We start from the raw sequence: 19,509 nt of genomic DNA on the forward strand, positions 1-19,509 counted from the left end.
TCTTAGCAAGTTAATATTTGCATTCTATGGCTCAAAATGATTAGGTTTTTGTGTTTTGTTATGATTTTTTTAACAAATAAACCACTATTTTTTTCCCCCTACTCCTTGAGCATGATATTGGGGTTGTGTGTGTCCCCTGCTGTGTGTTGAAATATTGATGTACCAGTCATGACCTTTCCTTTCAGTCTTTTTGGGTTTTTTAGGGTGAGGAAGAAGTGAGTCTTTTCCTATTAGAGGTCCTGGATGCTGGGCTCTTGCTGGGGGTGCTCGGTGTCCCAGCATTGGGTACCGGTGTTGTAGGAATTAGGCAGTGGAGGGGGTGTGCAGCACCGGAGCATCCCTACCTGCTCTGTAGCAAGCGGTGAAACCTGCTGCCATCCCCTCCTGACCCTTGGGAGGGTTTGCTGGCCAGCGGTACCCGGCAGCTAACGGAGAAGCCAGCGTGGGGTGAGACGCAGGGGTCAGCGGGTCCTGGAGTCACGGCACAGCTTGGGGAGCTCTGACCTAAATATGGGCTTTGCTTGTCTGTTGGGCAGGGGAGAAATCACTCCTGGGATGAAAATCTCATTTGGAGGATGGGAAGGGAAGGATTATGGTTTGCCATCTGCCCCAATGTTCAATATTGTAAATAATAATAAAGAAGTTAATGATCCACAAGTCCCTTAACAGAGAGGTGTTTGCCCTGCTGCTGAAGCACCTCGCCCGTGCCGTGCAGCATCACGGGCGAAGCAGATTTTTCTCCTGAGTCACTGCCAAGTGGGGCAGAAGGGATTTTTAAGGCCACAAAGCACCCAGGAAAGCCCCGAAGCCGCTGTTTTTCCGTCCGTCCCCCCCCCAGCTGACAGCACCCATCGAGCGGCTCTTCCCGGGCACCGACAAGCGCGGTGGTTTGCACAAGCACATTTAGCACAGCTAAATAACCGCCTGCTAATCGTGGGGATGTGGGATCCTCCGGTGGTAGGCGTATTGCCAGCGGGAGGGCAGAAATACAGCGGAGACCCCAGTTCAGCCCAGGACTGCGTGCCCAGTGTAAATTAATGAAGAGAAGTTCATTTATTTTAGTGCAGAGCTGGAAGGGGACGCTGTTAGTATCCATGCACAGTGGTGGCAAGGAGAGTCTTCTGGGTTTATTTTGCTGCAAAAGCCTCTTTAAATTATCTTTGTGGAGTTATCTTTTGTAGTGGTTTAAAAAAATAAGGGAGGGGGGAAGAAAAATTAGCTCCAAACCCCAAATTGTGCTGTCTGATATGACCTTTTTTAATTTAAGGTAGAGCTTGTCTTTTGCTCTTTTTACTTGGGAAAACTTTCATTTTAGTTCTGGATGGCTTGTGAGAGTTGAAGAGTTGTTACTGGCCTGTTTCAAAGTAACCTGTCTGGAAGAACCTTGGTTGTGAGATACTATACCATGATCTTGGTTACTGAATTCCTAATTGCTAGGCGGTCGATGCTATTGTCTCGCCAGTATTGCAGGTTTTCTGCCGTGCCCTCCCTCGGGCTGCAGAAGTTGGAAGGATGCCCCTGGAAAAATGCCCTTGACCCAGGAGCAATGAAAACTTCCCAGGGTCAGCTGTGAGTATTGCCATTCCTGAAATAACTCGGGGGATTTAAAAACAATAATAATAAAGATGGATTTGCTGACTTCTGGCTTGCCGCAAAGACTGTTGCAACCACCAAACAGCCCAGTCTAAGAAAAAAATGCTTAAAAATTAGCTATCTGTTTAATGTAATGGAAAATTACGCTCTTAATTTAATGGAAGATTATACACCGTCCACAACGGTGTAGCTCCTTCTGTGCACACCAGCATCCCTTCCCGCTGTGCTGGAGCAGCCACCGAGCACATCACCAGGAGCTTGAGGATGGTTTGCTGGGAGTGCCTTTGGCTGGCACTGGGGGCTTTCAAACAGCAAAACAAACCCTGCCTCTTCTAATTTAATGCTGGTTTTAATCTGCGTCCGTAGCGGCAGCCTGCTAAAATTTATATCAAATCAGGAGGTGGGGATTGAATTTATTAAGCTTCTGTTTAATCTGGATGGAATAACACGAGAGGCTGTGAGAGCACTGAATCACTTTGGTTTATTGGGAATCTGGTTTAAAAAATCAAAACAGATCTTTAAGTTTTTCCCTTTTTTCATGAGAGGCTGAACATGCGGAGCCGTGTCCGACCCATGCTAACGCCGTGTTCGAAGACATCCTTGAGGATGAAAGAAATGCTTTTTCTTTCTACTCTCCTGGACAGAGACACTGGAGTGTTGGGAGGTTGTGATCTGCCAGCGTTGTGTTTCCTGAGCCCGAGCTCAGGCTAATCCACTGGTCCTAGTGCTTTGAGATAGACCCACCTGCCCTTTCCCTTTATAACAAGATCCTCCAGAAGGTCAAGAGGTTGTTAAAGCTAGTGAAGCCAGGACACGGCATGTAAAGTGGAATAATTATACTAGAGGGGTGAGATTGTGGAAGTAGAGGTTCACAAGGATGCATTCCTGCCTGGGGAAATTGTTTTGGTGACCTGGTGGCTCTTATCTGTATGAATTTAACTGGCAGGCGTACGGCGTGTGAAGCCGCTTTGGAGGGAGTGGGTTGCAGAAGTCGGAGGCAAGGAAGGCAGGCATGGTGCTCCAGCGTGCCCCCACCATGGGCTGCCTCCAAGCCTCGGGAGGTTTTAATTAAAGCTCGCCTTGTAAAGATCTAAGAACGACAAAGTGCTTTTATTTCAGCTCTGTATGGTTTGAAATACTTGGGATTTACGGGTGAAAGGGAGGGGTTGGATGCGGGTTTGTGTAGCTGCCTGCCCTGCCTGGAGGGCTGAGCACTTGCATCTCTGCTGGGAGCAAGGAGGGGACGATGGTGAAAATGCACAACAAAAAAAGGTGGTCCCCCTTTTTGGATGTGCGTGTGCATGCACGCGCGAGAGGACGGCATTATAGATGCTTGGGAAAATGCATTCATAAGAGCCTTTTCTAACAGCCCGCAGCTATTTAGGAGGATGGGAAGCGCTCGGTGTGGGGAGCGCTTGTGCTGGAGCAGCGATCGCGTTTGGGATCTCCCAGCCAGGGACGAGTGACCCGCAGGGCTTCTGACACCTTGCAAACACCTACGTCTTATTGCCTTCTGTGCTGTGCAACCTCTTGTGTACGTGTGTATGCACAAGAGCCTCGGAGAATCAGGTTTATTATTGAAATTCTGTAGTTTTGTGGTTGGGATGGCTGGTGGGACGTGAAGTCTTTCACCACCAGGTTGTAAGTCCATCCCTAGGTGGTGGATGCTGAGAGCTGCTGCCCTCCGCCAGTGGTTCCCACATCGCACCCGGGCACTGGATGGCTCTTGGCCCCTCTCAGCAACTCATCGCCAACCATGGCCAACGTGACCTTTTACTGCTGCTGGAGGTGGACCCAAATTTCATCCACCAAGCACCACAGTGGTTTTAGGGTTGTTCTGGGGTCAACGTGCCCCTCTCTGCATCTGTCTGTCCAGGCAGGTCCATGGCTCAGCCCAGCCCCATGTGCAGGTGGAGAACTTGCAGGATTCCAGCCAAGACCAGTAATGTCTTGTTTTTGAGGCTGCCTTGATCTGGGTACATCCTGATCCCCAGCTATTTTGGGCATTTCTGGAGCATATTTGATCTCTCTTCTGCCAGGAGAGAGCTGGCACTGGATGAAACCACGATGGTGGGGACAAAAAGGCAGGCGAGGTGTTTTGCTGCAGAGCTGCAGCAATGGTCTGTAAAGCCCTTCCCATGGTGTCGGAGCCTGGAAACTGGGGCGAGGTGCAGTGGGTGAGGAAAGCTGAGTGGTGCATTGCCAGCTGCACCTTGTTTCAAGGTCTGACCAAAGATGGGGCTCCTGGCTGTGCTGCAGGGGTGTTACATCTCTTGCAATGCCACTTGCTGGAGGGGACAAGGGAGACTGGGCTGGGGGTCCTGAACTGGCCCCTTCCCCCTGGCAGCCTCCCTTCCCCGTGGCAGGGAAAGCACTGAAGGCCTGTGAGCTGTTAGAGGTTGTATATTGAGAAAAGGCTATTTATTTCTTTAATTCTTTTCCCCTCCCTGATAAAACTGCTGCTCTGGCAATATATTTGTTTAGCTCCATTAACATCCGAGGGTTCCCGCTGCTGTAGCTATTGAGCAACTCTAAAAATCATTACACAGGATACATATAAAAATCTATTGCTCTAGAGCTGCAGAGCAGGCTGTTAGTTGGCTGCTGCTGCTTTAACTCATGGGTCCGCTGGGATTTCCCCCAACTCCTTGTGTTTTGTGTATGAAATAAGAGCTATGTAAACTTATTCTATTAACAGGAAGAGCTGGGGGAGACACGACCCCGCAAACGCCAGTAAATAAGTGATGGTTGAAGGGTTCCTGTTGACTCAACGTCGGCTGGCGCGGTCCAGCATCAGGCTGGCTGTACGGGTCCATGTGCAGTGACAAAAGCCCGAGTCAAGGTGACGCCTTGCAGAGATGGAACAATTTTGGGTTCCTTGTTCTCAGGACCTTGCCCCGGCAGCCCCATGAGCAGGGAAACTGGTGCCTGCTCTGGCAAAAGGAAAGGTGTATGTAGAGGGTGAGGGAAGCCCATGCCTGGAGGTTGCAGTGTTACTGCTGGGTCTGCAGTGCGCTTGTCCCCACTCCCGAGAGCAAGTACTGGAGGTCTCAGCACAACAGTTACTTGCTCGACACGGGGGTGTGTGTGCGCTTTTGCACAGAGTATTTATTTCTGCATTATAATAGCAAAGTAAATCCCATTAGCAGGAGGTGTTGTGGCTCTGAGTAACACCATAATCTCATTATGTGTGAGCGGTGCTGCTCGCTCTTGGGTTTTGTCCTGTTGTGGACACTTCGGCTGGTCCACCTTTGGGATTTCCTCTCCGGAGGCATAAGGGTGAACTTTAGAGAGGCTGAAAAGGTTAAATGGTGCATCCTAAACATTTTTCCAGACCCTTGAAACCTGTTTGCAGGTTCTCCTCCAGCCAAAGAAGTCGGCTTTGGTGCCTTCTGTTGCCTGCTCAGCTCCATGGTGGTGGGTTTAGGTTAAGGCTTGCTCTGTGGGAAGCAACCTGTCGTTGTTCTGTGCCAAAGAAATACGCTTTGGTGTAAGGTCTGCTGGGGGGAGTTTTCCTGTTTCATAAAAACTTCTAGAAGGCTGTTGGATTTTTTTTCCAGGGAAATTAAATTTCACATTTACCTTGAGTCTGTACCCCGCTTTGTTAGATTGGTAATAAACCAGTGTACACCTCGTCCAGAAGAAGCCTGACTGAAAGTCTAATTGAAAAATCAGACTTCTGGTCTGTAATTTACCCCCAAACCTAAAATTAGAATATTTCTTTTTTGGACTGAAATAAATGATTTAGGTGCACTGACTTTACAATGAGTGTGGGATTGTATCCATGGTGAATTAATTTATTTATGATTTAATTTCCTGGGGTTTCCTTGTGTTTAAGCTTTTTCTTTCTTTATTTCCCCTCTCTCCAGTACACTAGAGTTTGGATTCCTGACCCTGATGAAGTCTGGAGATCAGCAGAAATTATCAAGGATTACAAAGAGGGAGATAAAAGCCTTCATCTGAAACTTGAAGATGAAACTGTAAGCACTTGAATGTCGTTATTCTTCTCAGTAATTTAAAACTTTGAAATAATGTGTGAAGAAGCCTGAGCCATCTCATATTTTTTTAGGAAGTATTTTTAAATGTGTTTTATTGCCTTAGCGCTTCCAGCTATTCCATGTCCGCTCCCTCCCCAGACACTTGTGTTTAAAGTAGGTTGCGAGAAAAGCCCTTGACCCCTCTCATCTCTCTTCATCCTCTGGCAAAGTTGTAATAGTCTGTGATATCAGAATAAGGTTGTGGTTTTTTTATAGCAGCAGTATGTTAGAAATATCAGTTTATGGTTTTTGCTGCTGAACAAATTGGAAAGAGCACGGCTGGTGGCGTGTACTCAAACTTGGGTACCGACGGAAAAATCACATAGAGAGCAGAAGCGACTGCTGCGCAACAGCTTTCTCCATGCCTCAGTTTTTCTCTTTAAGCATAATTTTACATAAAACCCCTTTTTCTCCTTTTTTTTTTTTTTAAGTAAAAAAGCTCTAAAAGACAAAAATGAGAAACTCATTTAAATGTAGATGTTTTTTAGCAAGTGAGGCTTTTAAATGCACAAACAGCCCAGGCTCACGGCATGTGTGCAGCCAGTGATAAATCCTTCCCAAAGCAGGATGGAGGCTGGGGAAGAGCAGCTGATTTCTGTCCCGCACAAAAAGCTCACGGGGTGGGACGCCGGGTAACAAGCGAGGGATTGCAGATGGAATTAACGGTGGCATTCGCATCAGCTGCAAAATTTGGCTGGTTTGTGGGAAGGGAGCAGCCACGCTACGTGTCCACCACGAGGTGCATCTCCCAGACGTGGCGCCTGGTGTGGCAGGAAGAATAAATAAATCTTTTCATTAAGAATTCCACCTAAACAAGCTTTCTTCACTGAGCAGATGGGGTTTCCTTAATTGTCTAGAGGGTGATCTGCTCGGTTGCTAAAAGAGTTAAGAGGCCACCTTCTCTAAATTGAAAGTGCTCTGAGGAAGGTGAGTAATTCACATCCCCTGCCAGCTGACCATTTCCATACTGCAGGGAATATTTTCACCCTATTACTTAATGGGAAGATGGAGAACAGAAATGAGACACGCTTGATTAGGCTGTTCATCAAAACAATTCTTTCCGAGCAGCGCAAGCGCGGGCTGTTTGCAGTATGTGACTGTGCCGGGTTTGCAAAGAAAGTTTTGTGTTGAAATCTGCACCCAGCGCATGGTGCTGTTGGGTCTTCCTGGGTTAGCTCTGGCCACGCTTGTTGTCTTCCCCAATTTGCTGTTCCAGCATAGGGCAGCTTTCTGAGGAGGTGAAAAGATGGATGATGTTCCTCTCAGAGATGCTTTTTTCCCCTCTGTAGAATCACAGAATCATTAAGGTTGGGAAAGACCTCTGGGACCATCAAGGCCAACCCCCAACCCAACACCCCCAGGCCTCCTAAACCATGGCCCCAAGGGCCACGTCTGCACCTCCTTTGAACCCCCCCAGGGACGGTGACTCCCCCACCTCTCTGGGCAGCCTGTGCCAGGGCCTGACCGCTCTGGCAGGGAAGACATTTCCCCTCATCTCCAACCTAAACCTCCCCTGGCACAGCTTGAGGCTGTTTCTTCTCATCCATGTTGATAAATCTGAATGAGGAGATGCACATTGTTTGAGCATATGTTTTTCTCTGACATGATGCTTCATGCTCACGATGCAAGTGTGATGCTCACGACGGGCGTATTTCCACCATGAATTCAGTGAATTCCAGTCACTCCGTGCAGCAGCTGTCTGTCTCCCAGTGGCATCAGATGCTGCAGGGATGACCCTTGTTGCAGGTTTTTTTACATGCTTTTTCTCTTGTTCCTGAGGCAAAGATAGAAACCTTGGAGAAGCCAAGCAGCAGTGCGCAAGCCTTTGCAAGAAGCTGCTTTTTTTCTCTTTAATCTGGATATTTCCCTGGAAACGAAAGGGGCTAACAAGTCCTGCAAGGTCTAGTCTTTCTGTACAGCTGAGTTTAGGGTCAGCAACGTTAAAGTACAAGGAGGTTAAAGGATTACCAGGTGTTGTAGATGGTAGCTTAATAAACATGTGACTGTCCCAGTGAAACGCAGGAACATCTCATTTTGGGGTTGTGCAAGAGACCGCTGCTTCCTGCCAGTGCTCTGAGACCCCTGCTTGATGCTCTTCCGTATGAAACCCTGCCTAGACCCAAGTAACGTTGGGATGAAAAGGTTTAGCGAGGGGGAGCAGCGCACGAGAGCGTCTGATGGGGATACCGACCGTACATATCTTCAGGGGTTTTGAAGCTGTTGAAAGGCTTTTGTTCCTGACAGCCAACATGCATTACCCAACTGTTTAGTGCTTCTCTTTTGTCCTTGTGCTTTAGGTGAATTTCCATGGGTTTTGTGGTTTCTGGCTGTACTCTGTATGCAAGAGTACTCCTTCTGAATGAAGAGCTGATTTTTAAATATAACAAGGGATCCCTGGTGTGTTTGCCATTAAGATGTGAGACTGAGTGCAAACTCTTGAAAATTGGCATTGGCAATGTGGAATTGGAGGACAAAACAAGCTTGACGTTGTCAGATGTGCTGTGTGAGCCTGTCCTTGTACACTCGGGTCGGCTCTTATTGTGCTGTTTGCAGTCCGGTGCCGCTGCAATGGTTGTGGTTCTCTTCTGCTTGAAAACTGGGATTCCCGTCTTCTGTTGGGATCAGGGAGCATCAGGATCCCTTCCTGAGACATCCTGTGGAAAGCAACATCACAGGCAACTATATTCTTTTTTTCCTCCCCACTGTTAAGGGATAAAAATACAGTTTTTCTTCAGTTGGTGGCTTTGCTGTTCATTTGGGGATGAGCCAAAAATAGTTAGCATATGGGCAGCCATATGCTTCAACGGCATAACCTGGCTCTTCAGATATTGAAGCAGCAGGGACTCTCTACTTTTCCATGTCCTTCTCTGCCTGAAAGGGTGTAAGGTTTTGAATATAAAAGTAGCTTGAATTAAAAATCAGTTGAGAAATCCCTCTGGTGGGAAGAATATAATCTATTTTGAAATGAAGCTGCCTTTCAAAAAGCATTAAGATGTTTAGATCGGATGAAGCTGTGGTTTTCTCTATGGTACCTGCTACTGCTCGGAGCTGGATAAAGGCTATTTGCCCCAAGGCTGGCCTGAAAACAATCCAAGTGTGCTCGGGTTGGTTCTTATGGTCCATCTGTGTCCCTCAGGATCATTTGTTGGCCAACTCAAAGCCATTTACCAGGGGATGTCCTGTCTCCTGGCAGTGTGGGACAGGAGGATCATCCAGGTGCCCAGAGCATGTAGCATAAAGGGGTTTTCATTCCAGTTAGAGCAGGAGGTGCTAATATCGGCCATATCAAGCTGAAGTTATGCTTGGATTATAAGGCGTTAAAGGAGCTGTTGGGTTTTGTGTTCTCACATCCCTCATATGCGTCTCTTCAGCTCTACGAATATCCTATTGACCACCAAGGAAATGAGCTGCCTTTCCTACGCAATCCGGATATCCTGGTGGGAGAGAATGACCTGACGGCCCTGAGCTACCTGCACGAGCCCGCAGTCCTCCACAACCTCAAAGTCAGGTTCCTCGAGTCCAACCACATCTACACGTACTGTGGTGAGTGTCCAGGCCACGCGTTCAGCTGATGGAAAGCAGTGGGTTAGAGCATGTCCGCATAGCAACCCCTTGAGACCACAAGCCAGAGGCTAATGGTGTGAGGAAGGTCTGGGGGCTGTGAATTCGGTGTGGGTGGGAGACGCGATTGTGTGCCAACAAGCTCTAGGTTGCAAAACCAGAGGTGGTTTTTGAGGGTTGGTGTACTGTGAACTGCCTGAGCTCGTGGTCCACATAGGTGACTCTTGGTGGAAGCGTCTTGTCAGATGAGTTTGAGGCCAACTTTGCGTGTGCTTGGCAGTCTGCGGGGAAAAAGTAGGACCTAGCAAACCAGTGAACAGCAGTGTGCCAGAAAGATACAATCCAACTGAGAAGTGTCCATAACACGTTTCCATCCTGGAAGATGGCGAAAAAAAACTCGCTCCACTGTTGTTTCCTGCCTTTTCTTGTTGACTTTGGGGCCATCTAATGCTTAAATTCAAAGCAGAAGGAGAGCAGGTGTGAACTTGGGTTCGTCACTCCTAGGGAGAGTGACCTGCCAAAACCATTCAAGACAGCAGTTACCTGTGTGTGAATGGCAACAAATTGCAATCTTAAAAAAAAAAAAAGGCAATTCAGCCATTTTTATTCGGTTACATCGGAGAATATTGAATGTTGAACCCTCTTGCTGACATTCAAGATGACCTTGCTAGCAGTGATGCAGACTAACGATTCTCAAAGTGATGAGTTGCAAGATTACAGTGAAATGCACGGGATTGTTTGTGTGGCAGGGTTAAGGCTGGTACGTACAGCTGTGATTAAGTGTCGCAATTTAGGGTTGTTGAGGAAATGCTTGGCAGAAGGAGATGACTCTTTAAAGTAGCACCCTTGAAATACCTCAGTGGCTGGTAACTGTGGTGCCTTTGCTTTAAATATTTAATGCTGGGTTAGACTATTGGCATAACTTGCTCCCTTTTGCAGCTGCTGTGCGCTCCCGGTCAGATGCAAGCTTGCTTTCATCCAAAATCAGTGAGGTTTCATTAGTGCAGCCTCTTGTGAGGGTTTATAATAATCTTGAGCACAGCATTGTGCTAATGAAGATGCATGGGTTTAGGCTTGGCTGTTTGAGCTTAGCAAGTGTAGGTCTAGCTACGAAGTGCACTTTGGGTGCAACGTACCCTGTGCTTTAGTTATGAAGTGGTTGAGGAGGGGAGAAAAGTGCTTCTTGTGGCTCTTTGTGGTTTTGGTCAGTAAGAGAAAGAGATACATGACCCTAACAGCACCAGGATGCAAACAGATAGGAGCAGGGCACGGTGCGGTGAAGCTGTTGGGTTGATGTCCCGCAGAGGCAGGTAACGTGATTTAGCTGACCTTTGCTTTTCGTTGTAGCTGAAGTCACCGTATCCTGGCATTTGCCGCAGGCTGAGCGTTCCTGTGGCTTGCTGTAATGTGAGCGTGCCCGAGCCCTGAATCGGCTGGGCTGGGAGCACAGCACCCACTCCCACCAGCCACGTGCTCTCTGGAGCTCCTTACAATAGCAGTTTAAACCTGCAAAACCTGAAGGTGCTGCGGAGGTGGAACTTGTCAGTGCTTCAGTTCTTGCAGGGTGCAGACCAGCTCCCTCGAGCACGCAGGTAACACCACGCATGGTTTTGCTTCTCGTTAGTTCGCGGGCTCACTGCCTCCTCCGGGCAGGCATGGCGTTCCTAGAGCTGGAGAGGAAAGAGGCATTACAGCTTTAATGCAGGCTCTGGTGTTCCTTTCCTGTGACTTATGGATCTCATTTTGATTTGAGTACTTTCTTTGTTACGAGCTTTTACCCAGAATTTAAGATAGGGGAAAATCCTGGATATTTTGTTTGGGTCAAGCAGAGCTTAGGTTGCATAGCAATTGCTTTTCCGAAGTGATGGCTCAGGCACTGTTTAGCTGCTCTTCTCACTCTGCAAAGTCTGGCTTCACACAATGAAGATTATATATTTGCTTTTCTCACTGGTTTCATATGCCTCCTCTGGAGCTGTACTGGAGCTTATAGCCTTGCTATCAAAGCATAGCTCTGTGAAGGAGATGCTGAGATAAGAATTAGGAGTCCTTCCCCATTTCCTTCTCATTTTTTTTCCTTCAAGCATCATATTTAAAAAAATTGATTGAAATAACTAACGCAAGCCCTAAAAAGCCTGAAGTATTAACTCAGTGCTTGGTTTGTAACAAACCTGTCTATTTATCTGTTCGAAGGTATTGTACTTGTTGCCATCAATCCATACGAGCAGCTGCCAATCTACGAACAAGATGTCATCTACGCGTACAGTGGCCAAAACATGGGGGATATGGACCCTCACATCTTTGCGGTGGCAGAGGAAGCCTATAAGCAGATGGCCAGGTGAGTGGGCGCTCAGTCAGCCGGGTTGGATCGAACAGTCGCATTAAAAGCGGGCAAATATCCAATTAAATATTGCAAGTGTGCAATTAAGGTGAAGTCACAGAAAATCATAGAATTGTAGAACACCCTGAGCTGGAAGGGACCCACAAGGACCATGGCGCCCAGCTCCTGTCCCTGCACAGGACACCCCAAATTCACACCGTGTCTCTGAGGGCCTTGGCCAAGTGCTTCTGGAATATCGCCAGGCTGGTGCCGTGATGCCTCCCTGGGGAGCCTGTTACGGTCTGGGGGAAGAACCTTCTCCTAATGCCCAGCCTAACCCTCCCCTGGCACATCTCCCTGCCATCCCCTGGGTTCTGAGTGTGAAAATTCCAGATATTCATGTCTACTGAAAATACGGTGTCTTCTCTCATGCCTTTATATCCTTGAGTCGGTGTGGTATCTCCCCGTCATGGTGGCCATGTTCACCCACGGGGTGCTGTAGCTCTGTCCCTCTTCTGCGAGATGCAAGACTTGGTTCCTGCAGCAGCCTCCCTTTTGTGGTGCAGAACTGCTTCATGCTGAAATCTCTTTGAGGTCAGGGGTTTCTGATTAATTCTGCTTACTGCCTTGACCCCGTTACCGGCTGCCAAGACTGCCGGGCTGATGAGGATCTCCATGGTCCTCAGGAACTCACGGGTTTGGTGCAACTGTGATTCAGACAGGGATCCTTCTGCTGCTGCTGCTTGGATGAGTTTCCTGGAAGAAATTCAAACCACTCTGCAAATGTCATGTTTAATAGCTTGGGGGAAACGGCATTTCAGATAATTTGGCGAGATAATCAGAGTAAGCCCAGCTGCTAATGTTGGTCCTGTTTGTTGAGATGCTGTGATTTTGAGTTAGGAGGTAACTCTGGTAAATACCTGGAGATATTTGTGGGTCCTTCAAAGCAGCGTCTTCATCAGGTGAACGTGGTGTGAGTTTTACTTTATTTCTGTGTTAGTTGTGTTGCTGAGGACAGGCGCAGGATTTTGTTCTTACTGGATAAGCCACGATCTAAAAGAGAAGAATTTGAGAGGAAGCTGAAGGTGGTTGCACTGGGGATCATTTTATTATAGTTGTCTGGACTCACACAGCGTGTTTAGATTTCCTTGTGGATTAGCTGTGGTTTTTATGCAGCCCTGGCTTTTAATAGCAAGAATAATCACAGAACTGTTTACCAAGGGTTTCAGTCTGGTTTCTGCAGCATCTCGGCTGTAAGTGGTGAGTTAGGATGCGTTTCTGATCAAAGATGAGCCAGAGTTCAATCCAGAAATGCACCTGGAGGAGCACTGCTGTGGGTGGAGATCGGATGGGTTGTACCCAAGCAGGGTTCAGACCTCCTGCAAGTGCTTGTGCTTTGGGCAAAACCGCTTTGGGAAGAATTGAAAAATCTGGGGAGCTGCCTAGAGGAAGAGGAAGGCTTAGGAGTGTGAGGCTGAGCAGCAAGCTGCATGGTTTTCTGGTCAGGGTTTGCTGACCAACGTGGATTTTCTGACCCATGGATTTTCCTAGGCACACGTCTAAAATAGAGGGCAACAGCTTGCTTGTCTGCTGGGGAAGAGTTGGTGCTTTCCCACATCCCCGTGTGTTTTTTGCAGGCAGTGGGCTAACCGACAGCTCTAGCCAGAGATACTCGCCTCTGCTCCCCTCCTCGTCAGAGTAAATCTGCTTTTGACAGCCAGCCATCTAAATCATAACTGGCTGTGGATGGTAGGGAGCACTGTTTGCGAGGGGGCATGGAAATAACCACCTTCAAAGCACTTAAACAAGACGCTCGCTATTCAGCACCGCTCTGATGCTCTGTCTTGGGCTGGTATTACGGTAATTGCAGGCTTGGGTACAGAAGAGGGATTCAAATGGGGCCGAGAGGAGGTTGTAATGTGAATTACAGGAATCTGCCTGGTTATTTGAAATGTGTCTTAAAATGGAGCACACTGTATCTTCAATCTGAAAGCTTCTGGGTGGACGTTGGATTCTCTGCAGTTTGATCCAGGTTTTTCCCTCCGCGGTGCTGCGGGGAGAGCGGTGGAGCTGCTTGAGCAGGGTGTGTGGATGGCGTGTCTCATGAGTGATGGATGTGTTGTGTTGGACAGAACGTCGTTTTGCCTTTTTTTTTTTTTAAAGTGAATTACTGGCCCTGTGAGATGCCTCCTTTCCGAAGCTCTGCTTTAGGCAATGAGAGTACACGTGAGTGTGGTGGGACACGGGTACTGGGGCAGCTCAGCCATCAGGATGAAGGTCTTGGAGTACGTTAAACCTGAACAGGTACAAAAAAAAAAAAAAGAAAAATCACTTGTTTTGCACTGTCTTAGCTTTTAAACAATTGTGTTGTGTCTGGTGCGTCCTATAGACCAGGAATAAAGCTCAAACCTGCAATCTCAGAAAGTCAAACTCGCAATGTGACTGGGAGCAGGAAACCAGTCTGTGGCTGTCCTTCTGGGTTTGTTTCTTTCTTTATCTACATATGTGTGTGCTTGTGTCTGTATATGCACCTATAGGCTGGCGTATTGGAAAAAAGAAGAGGAATTATTTATTCTAAAAACAAATTAAATGAAAATCACATTGTAGGAAAGTGAGAATAATAATGCAGATGTGCATTTTGTTTGACTTTCTCTGGTTTTCTTTCAATGCGAGTAAGAAAATCAAACAGGCAAAACAAGCTTTCCCTGCGGATGATTGCTTGGAAAGAGCTGATGTTATTTGCAACATCACTGAGGAAAAAAAGGTGCCGAGTAAATAACTCGCTGGAGCCACCGAGCAGTCGTTGCTGTGTGAGCTTGTCCGGTTGGAGTGTCATCTCCAAGTTTTGCAACGAGCGGCTTCGTCATTTTTGTGCTTTTATATACGTCCGTGGGATAATACTAATGCATTTGTGTGGCAGGGCAGAACCTGCTTAGCTGACTCTCATTAAACTGCTTCCTTGAGATCACACACTGCACTGGAGTAATAAACCCTTCAAAAAAAAAAAAAACAAACCACCCAAAAGCATTGCTGAAATGATGCTTGAGATGTTTTCTGGGGCCGCAGGCAAAGAGCGCACGCTTGAAGCGAGCATGTGAATGGGCAGATGGTGCCAGCTTCTCCCTTGCTGCGGGATTTCAAGTTGCAGTGGTCTTCTGAGGGCAAACTTCTCATTCTTTTCGTGAAGACCTGGATAAGAAAGGCTACAAGGTGTGTCATATTTTTAGAGGACAAACAGAGCAAGGACGTAATCAGGAACTGTGAAGCCACCTTGAATAGCTCTTCTCCAGTGCAGAAGGCAACGTTTTTAATATTTTTTAATCTATATATCTCAAAAAAGAAAATATGCACACATATAAAATATATATTCTATCTAAAATGTATGTAATAAATATATCTGTATCTTTTAGCTGTATTAGTGGCCCAGAACACATTGGGAAGGTGCAGCGGAGGTGACTGAGTGGGATTGCGTGGGTGCCAAGGGAAAAGGGCGCAAAATCTAAGCTTCTCTGTTAAGTGAGAAAAATTGGAGGCAACTAGATTTTTAATCCTCTGGGCTTCTAGTATGCCATTGCCAGGTAGAGGCAGGGTGCTGGGGCAGAACTTAAAGACCTTTGCTGGTGTTACAGGTGTTAGTGAAGTTGTCCTGTGCTTTCTTGCCTGCCTTGAGCTGTTAGTGTCCGTGAGATGGGACTGGAGGCATCTTCACAGGTGGCTGTAAAGCTCTGCTGGATCCCGTGTCTAGCGTCACCCTCTCATCAGGAAATGCCAGTTTGAAAGGATGGGGCGAAAAAAAGGGAGGAAAAATAAAGGAGGGGGGGAGAAAACTGTGGGTGGGCTGGGCAAGGGGCATCTGAACACTAGCCATGAGGAAGGCATGTGTTAAACTCCTCTTTAAATGAAAGCTTCTTCCCAAGAGGTTGTGTTGCAGCGAGTTGCTTTGCAGCACTTGCATGTAAAGCAGCTTAAAAAAAGGCGACCGATTAAAATTCATATGTGACAGCCTCTAATTTTTCCAGTGACCAGCTCTTTAGAAACTCCCTGCATAGCTGGTGTGAGACTAAGCACGTTCGGTTCGTTGAAACAATATTGTTTGAGGCAAAATACACAGCATGGAGTTAATTTGCTCCGAGTGCTGCTACCAGAGGCAGTGGAGTCAAGTGTTGGGGTGGTGGAAGGATGGATCATTTAGCGATTGCTAATAGCTGAGGCTGTGTGATTCAAAGCAATTTGTGCTTTGGGACACGTTGTCTTGCAGGGTGACGCGACCATCTCCTCCTCTGGTCTTGATCTCCATCCTCCTGATGCTACCTGGTGAGGTGCATTGGGTGTTGGTGCATTTTACGCCTTTGGGTGCTGCAGAAGGCATTTGTGCTCCTGAAAGCAGACTAAAAAGCTTTGGGGGAACATCCAGGATTGCCCAGAGAGCCAGCACAGCCACTGGTGCCCTGGCTGATTGCTTCTTGCTTTTCTTAGAGGAACAAAAGATCCCTTGTGTGCCCAAATCCCAGGCGGTGGCTCTAATTTCCTTGTATGTCATTGCTTTGGGCAGAAGCCTAGAGTCTGGCAAAAATTCCCCTTGAAACTCTATTTCTGCTGAAGTCAGCCTGGCCAGCAGCTTTCCGCACACGAGCAGGGCTTGTTTCTCACTACCTGCCCCGACCCACGTTCCTCTCGGTGAGTATGTCCCATCAGTTGTTGCCAGCTCCATGGAAGTGACTGAAGCGTGGCACGGTGACAGTGCAACGCCAGCTTCCCATTCCCAGCCTTTGGGGGGCTTTAGTTAGAGGTTAGATATTCACCTTTGTGTCTGTGGCCCCATTTTATTTCTCCCCAGCTATCCTCGGCCACCTCGGCTTGACTGTGCGGTCACTGTGTTGTCTCCAGATGCTGAGCTGAGTCTCTTAGGAAAATCACTGCAGCGTGCTGAAGTAGCGGATATATCTGTGCGGCTTTTCAGTCTTTGTTCCCTATCTCTTCCTCTCGTACCAGTTGGTTTCACTCTGGGCACAGGCTAGGACTTGCTAGTCCAAGTAGGGTTTCTTAATGCCTTTTTTCTTTTTTAATCATGCATTATACTTAATGAAATGCAAAATAGAACAGCACTAGGCGATAGAGGTATGTGGTGTGAAAAGCACTGCTGTGGGTGATGGGGCAGGAGAACGGGCCCTCCAAAGGCATCAAACATGTTTCAAAAACGGGGAGCAAGTAGTGGGGTGGTCTTTGCTCAAATCGTAAATCAAACAGCGAAAGCATCGTAAGCCTCTTGCTGCATATTCTGCGTGTTTTCCAATTAGCACATCTGGATCTTGCCACAATAGTGATGTTATATCACATATGTGGGCCTCTTAATTAGCACGATGTGTCAGCTAATAACCAAAAAATAAGGGCAATGTTCAAATATTACAGTGAAAAAGACCTCAGGTGATAAAGGACTTGCAGAAGCCTCCCAAGAATTGCGTGGACTCGGTGAAGTGCCGTGTTCTTTATTCGCTGCTGCGTCCGTGGGGCCGATGCTTTCACAGATGCGTGATGTCTGCAAAGCTGTTGCATGTGGTCAGGCAAAAATATCTTGAGCGGATCCAGGTATAGCTCAGCTAAATTGGAAATGCAGAGCATTTTAACATTCTCCTGCTAGGAGCATGAAAGGGCTCTGCAGACCTTACCTGTGACCCTTGCAGCGTTGGTGGGAAAACAAGTGTTCTGGTGGCCTGTTGATTAGACTGGAGTTTCTTCCTTCCCAGTGTGAGGATCTCCTGGTAGTGGTGCTGATAGTTCTTGTAGGAGAAATGAAATAAGAAATACAGGAGTGATTTGGTGGATGAGCTCAGCTTCTGTGTGTCTGGGCTGCTGGTCTCACCTGCAGCTCGGTGGGTTCCAGATAACCCCCAGCGTCTGCAATTCAAACCAGGGTCAGCATCTACCTTGTGATTCCTAAATTATAAGTCATACGGTAACAGCGTGTCTTCCCTTTTCAGCCCCGCCACCGGCATGCTGTTTCTGGTACTAAATGCTCAAACACCCGGGCTGCAGATGGGTAACTCATATAGTAGTGGCTTTCCATTTTTGTGGGAAGTCAGCGCGCCCAAATCTTTCATTGCACCATGAAAAGCATACGTCGAAGTGTAAAAATCCCTGCTGGCCTACACCGACACAGGTAAACACGGACGATCTGTGTCCTGCAGAGATACAGGGGCTGTGCATGGCCACGACTGCTCTCTTTTCTGCTGTGGGGTGCAATGCTGGAGCTGGAAAAGAGCAGAAATTGCAGTGTCGACCATGCCCATCCACCTAATAGAGGCCAGGGAGGGGTGTGGGCACGGTGCGGGCTGTCCTTTGATAGCACTTCAAATCTCAAGCTTTACAAGAGGATTTAAAAACCATACAAAGAGAGAGCGGGTAGGAGTTAAAAGAGAGATTAACCCCCGACAGAGATGCAAGAGGAATCAGGCTGGCACAATAAATAAGGCTGGATGTTGTGTGGTATTAAAGGCAGGGAAGGGTTTAGGTCTCCTGGTGAATGAGGCTGGGTTGGGGGTTTGCAGCGAGCTGCGGGGCCGATCTGTGCTGCAGCTCAGCAGGGCTGTGTGGCAGGTGCCATCTCCAAAACTAAAGCTCTGGTATTCGAAAAAAGGGTCAGAAGGAAAACCGCTCAATAACCTTGAATTTAGGAAGGGGAGAAACCGAGGGAGATCTCTTCTGTTTAGAGTTAAAACCTTCTCCCTTTGTCCCTATCCCGCTTTCGGAAGAGCTAGCCCATAAGCATGCCAGTGCTGGTGTTAGACCTCAGGGTTTGCAAAAGCAGCTGGATGCAGCTTCTCCAGAGGTGATATAAAGAAAAAATGGAAGGGTTTCCGGGTAACGTTTCCCAAGAACTGGAGGAAAGATGCTCCAGTCTTACTTGCCCTGCTATGGGAGAGGACTGAGATGCTCTGAGGATAAGCGGCCAACTAAATGGTCGTTTTTTAGATCTTATTTTTAGGGTTTTTTTTTTAGGTTTTATTTCCCTTTTGGCAATTTGGAATAAGAATTATGCTTTAATCATAAATGAGACTTCCCTTACAGAAAAACCATAAATACTCATAATGGGACAGCACTGGCATGGGAGAGCTTAAGGTACAGAAAGGTCAGTGCCTGATGAAGAGTAACGACTGTGTGTGTGAAATATCACCCACTTGGAGTCGTAACAGGCTACATGAGACATGTAATTACTGCTGCGATGCAGGAGAACTGTTTGAGCTCTGAGGTGTGAAAGCTGTGACACCACATATCATTAAATATTCAAAACGGTGTTTACGAGCATCATAATTATATCGGAGCACAAAGGCTTGCAATCACCCTGGCCCACTTCCCGGTCACGGCTTGCTGTCCCATGTCCTCAGTGAGGTTCTGGAGACCTCAGGATGGAGAACCAATAGCGCTCACCCAAAAGTCAGTGGTCCCGTTGGGTTCTGAAAATGTCTTTCTGGGGCTTTCTGTATCAACTGTAATTAATTAGATGGTAGGGTAGGAGCATCGATGGCTGGTGATGGATGCAGGACCTTCTTTCCAGGACTGCCATGGGGTGGAAGAGCAACTGGCTTGTCCTCCTGGTGCCTGCAGAGCTGAACTGCTGGGGTAGCATCATGCGAGCTTGGGGAGCAGAAAGCCGGTGTGGGTCCTTGCCCCGGTGTGGGTCCTTTTTGGGAGGACACAGTGTGAAGCCTCTTCCACCTGCGGTGCTCCACGAGGGCTGGCTGCTGCTGTTGGGTGGCTTGGGTCGGAGCAAGGGATGCTCTGTAGTGATCCCAGTGCAGAAAAGAGCATCAGGGTGCCAGAGAACTAATAAAATCGGCTGGGTGCGTCGTTTGCTCTTGTTAGAAACAGCACATGGAAGAATTGCTGACCTCGTTTTAGTGTGGCCGAGGAGCTTGTGCTCTTCCCCAACGGGGTATGCAAAGCATAAATCCTGGGAGAAGGTCATCCTGCCTGCTTGCCCTCAGGAATTGGTGGAAAGACTGG

At 47.7% G+C, this 19,509-nt stretch overlaps 1 protein-coding gene across 1 annotated transcript in view; it reads left to right on the plus strand.

The window, feature by feature from the left end:
- MYO5B (myosin VB) overlaps nucleotides 1–19,509 on the plus strand; it is a 160,558-nt gene that overhangs the window by 25,330 nt on the left and 115,719 nt on the right. The window contains exons 2-4 of the mRNA XM_064438928.1: nucleotides 5,463–5,573; nucleotides 9,002–9,173; nucleotides 11,382–11,526. Coding sequence (XP_064294998.1) covers nucleotides 5,463–5,573; nucleotides 9,002–9,173; nucleotides 11,382–11,526 — 428 coding nt within the window. The remainder of the gene's footprint in view (nucleotides 1–5,462; nucleotides 5,574–9,001; nucleotides 9,174–11,381; nucleotides 11,527–19,509) is intronic.

The sequence above is a fragment of the Phalacrocorax carbo genome, chromosome Z (assembly GCF_963921805.1).
Source record: "Phalacrocorax carbo chromosome Z, bPhaCar2.1, whole genome shotgun sequence".
NCBI lineage: Eukaryota > Metazoa > Chordata > Aves > Suliformes > Phalacrocoracidae > Phalacrocorax > Phalacrocorax carbo.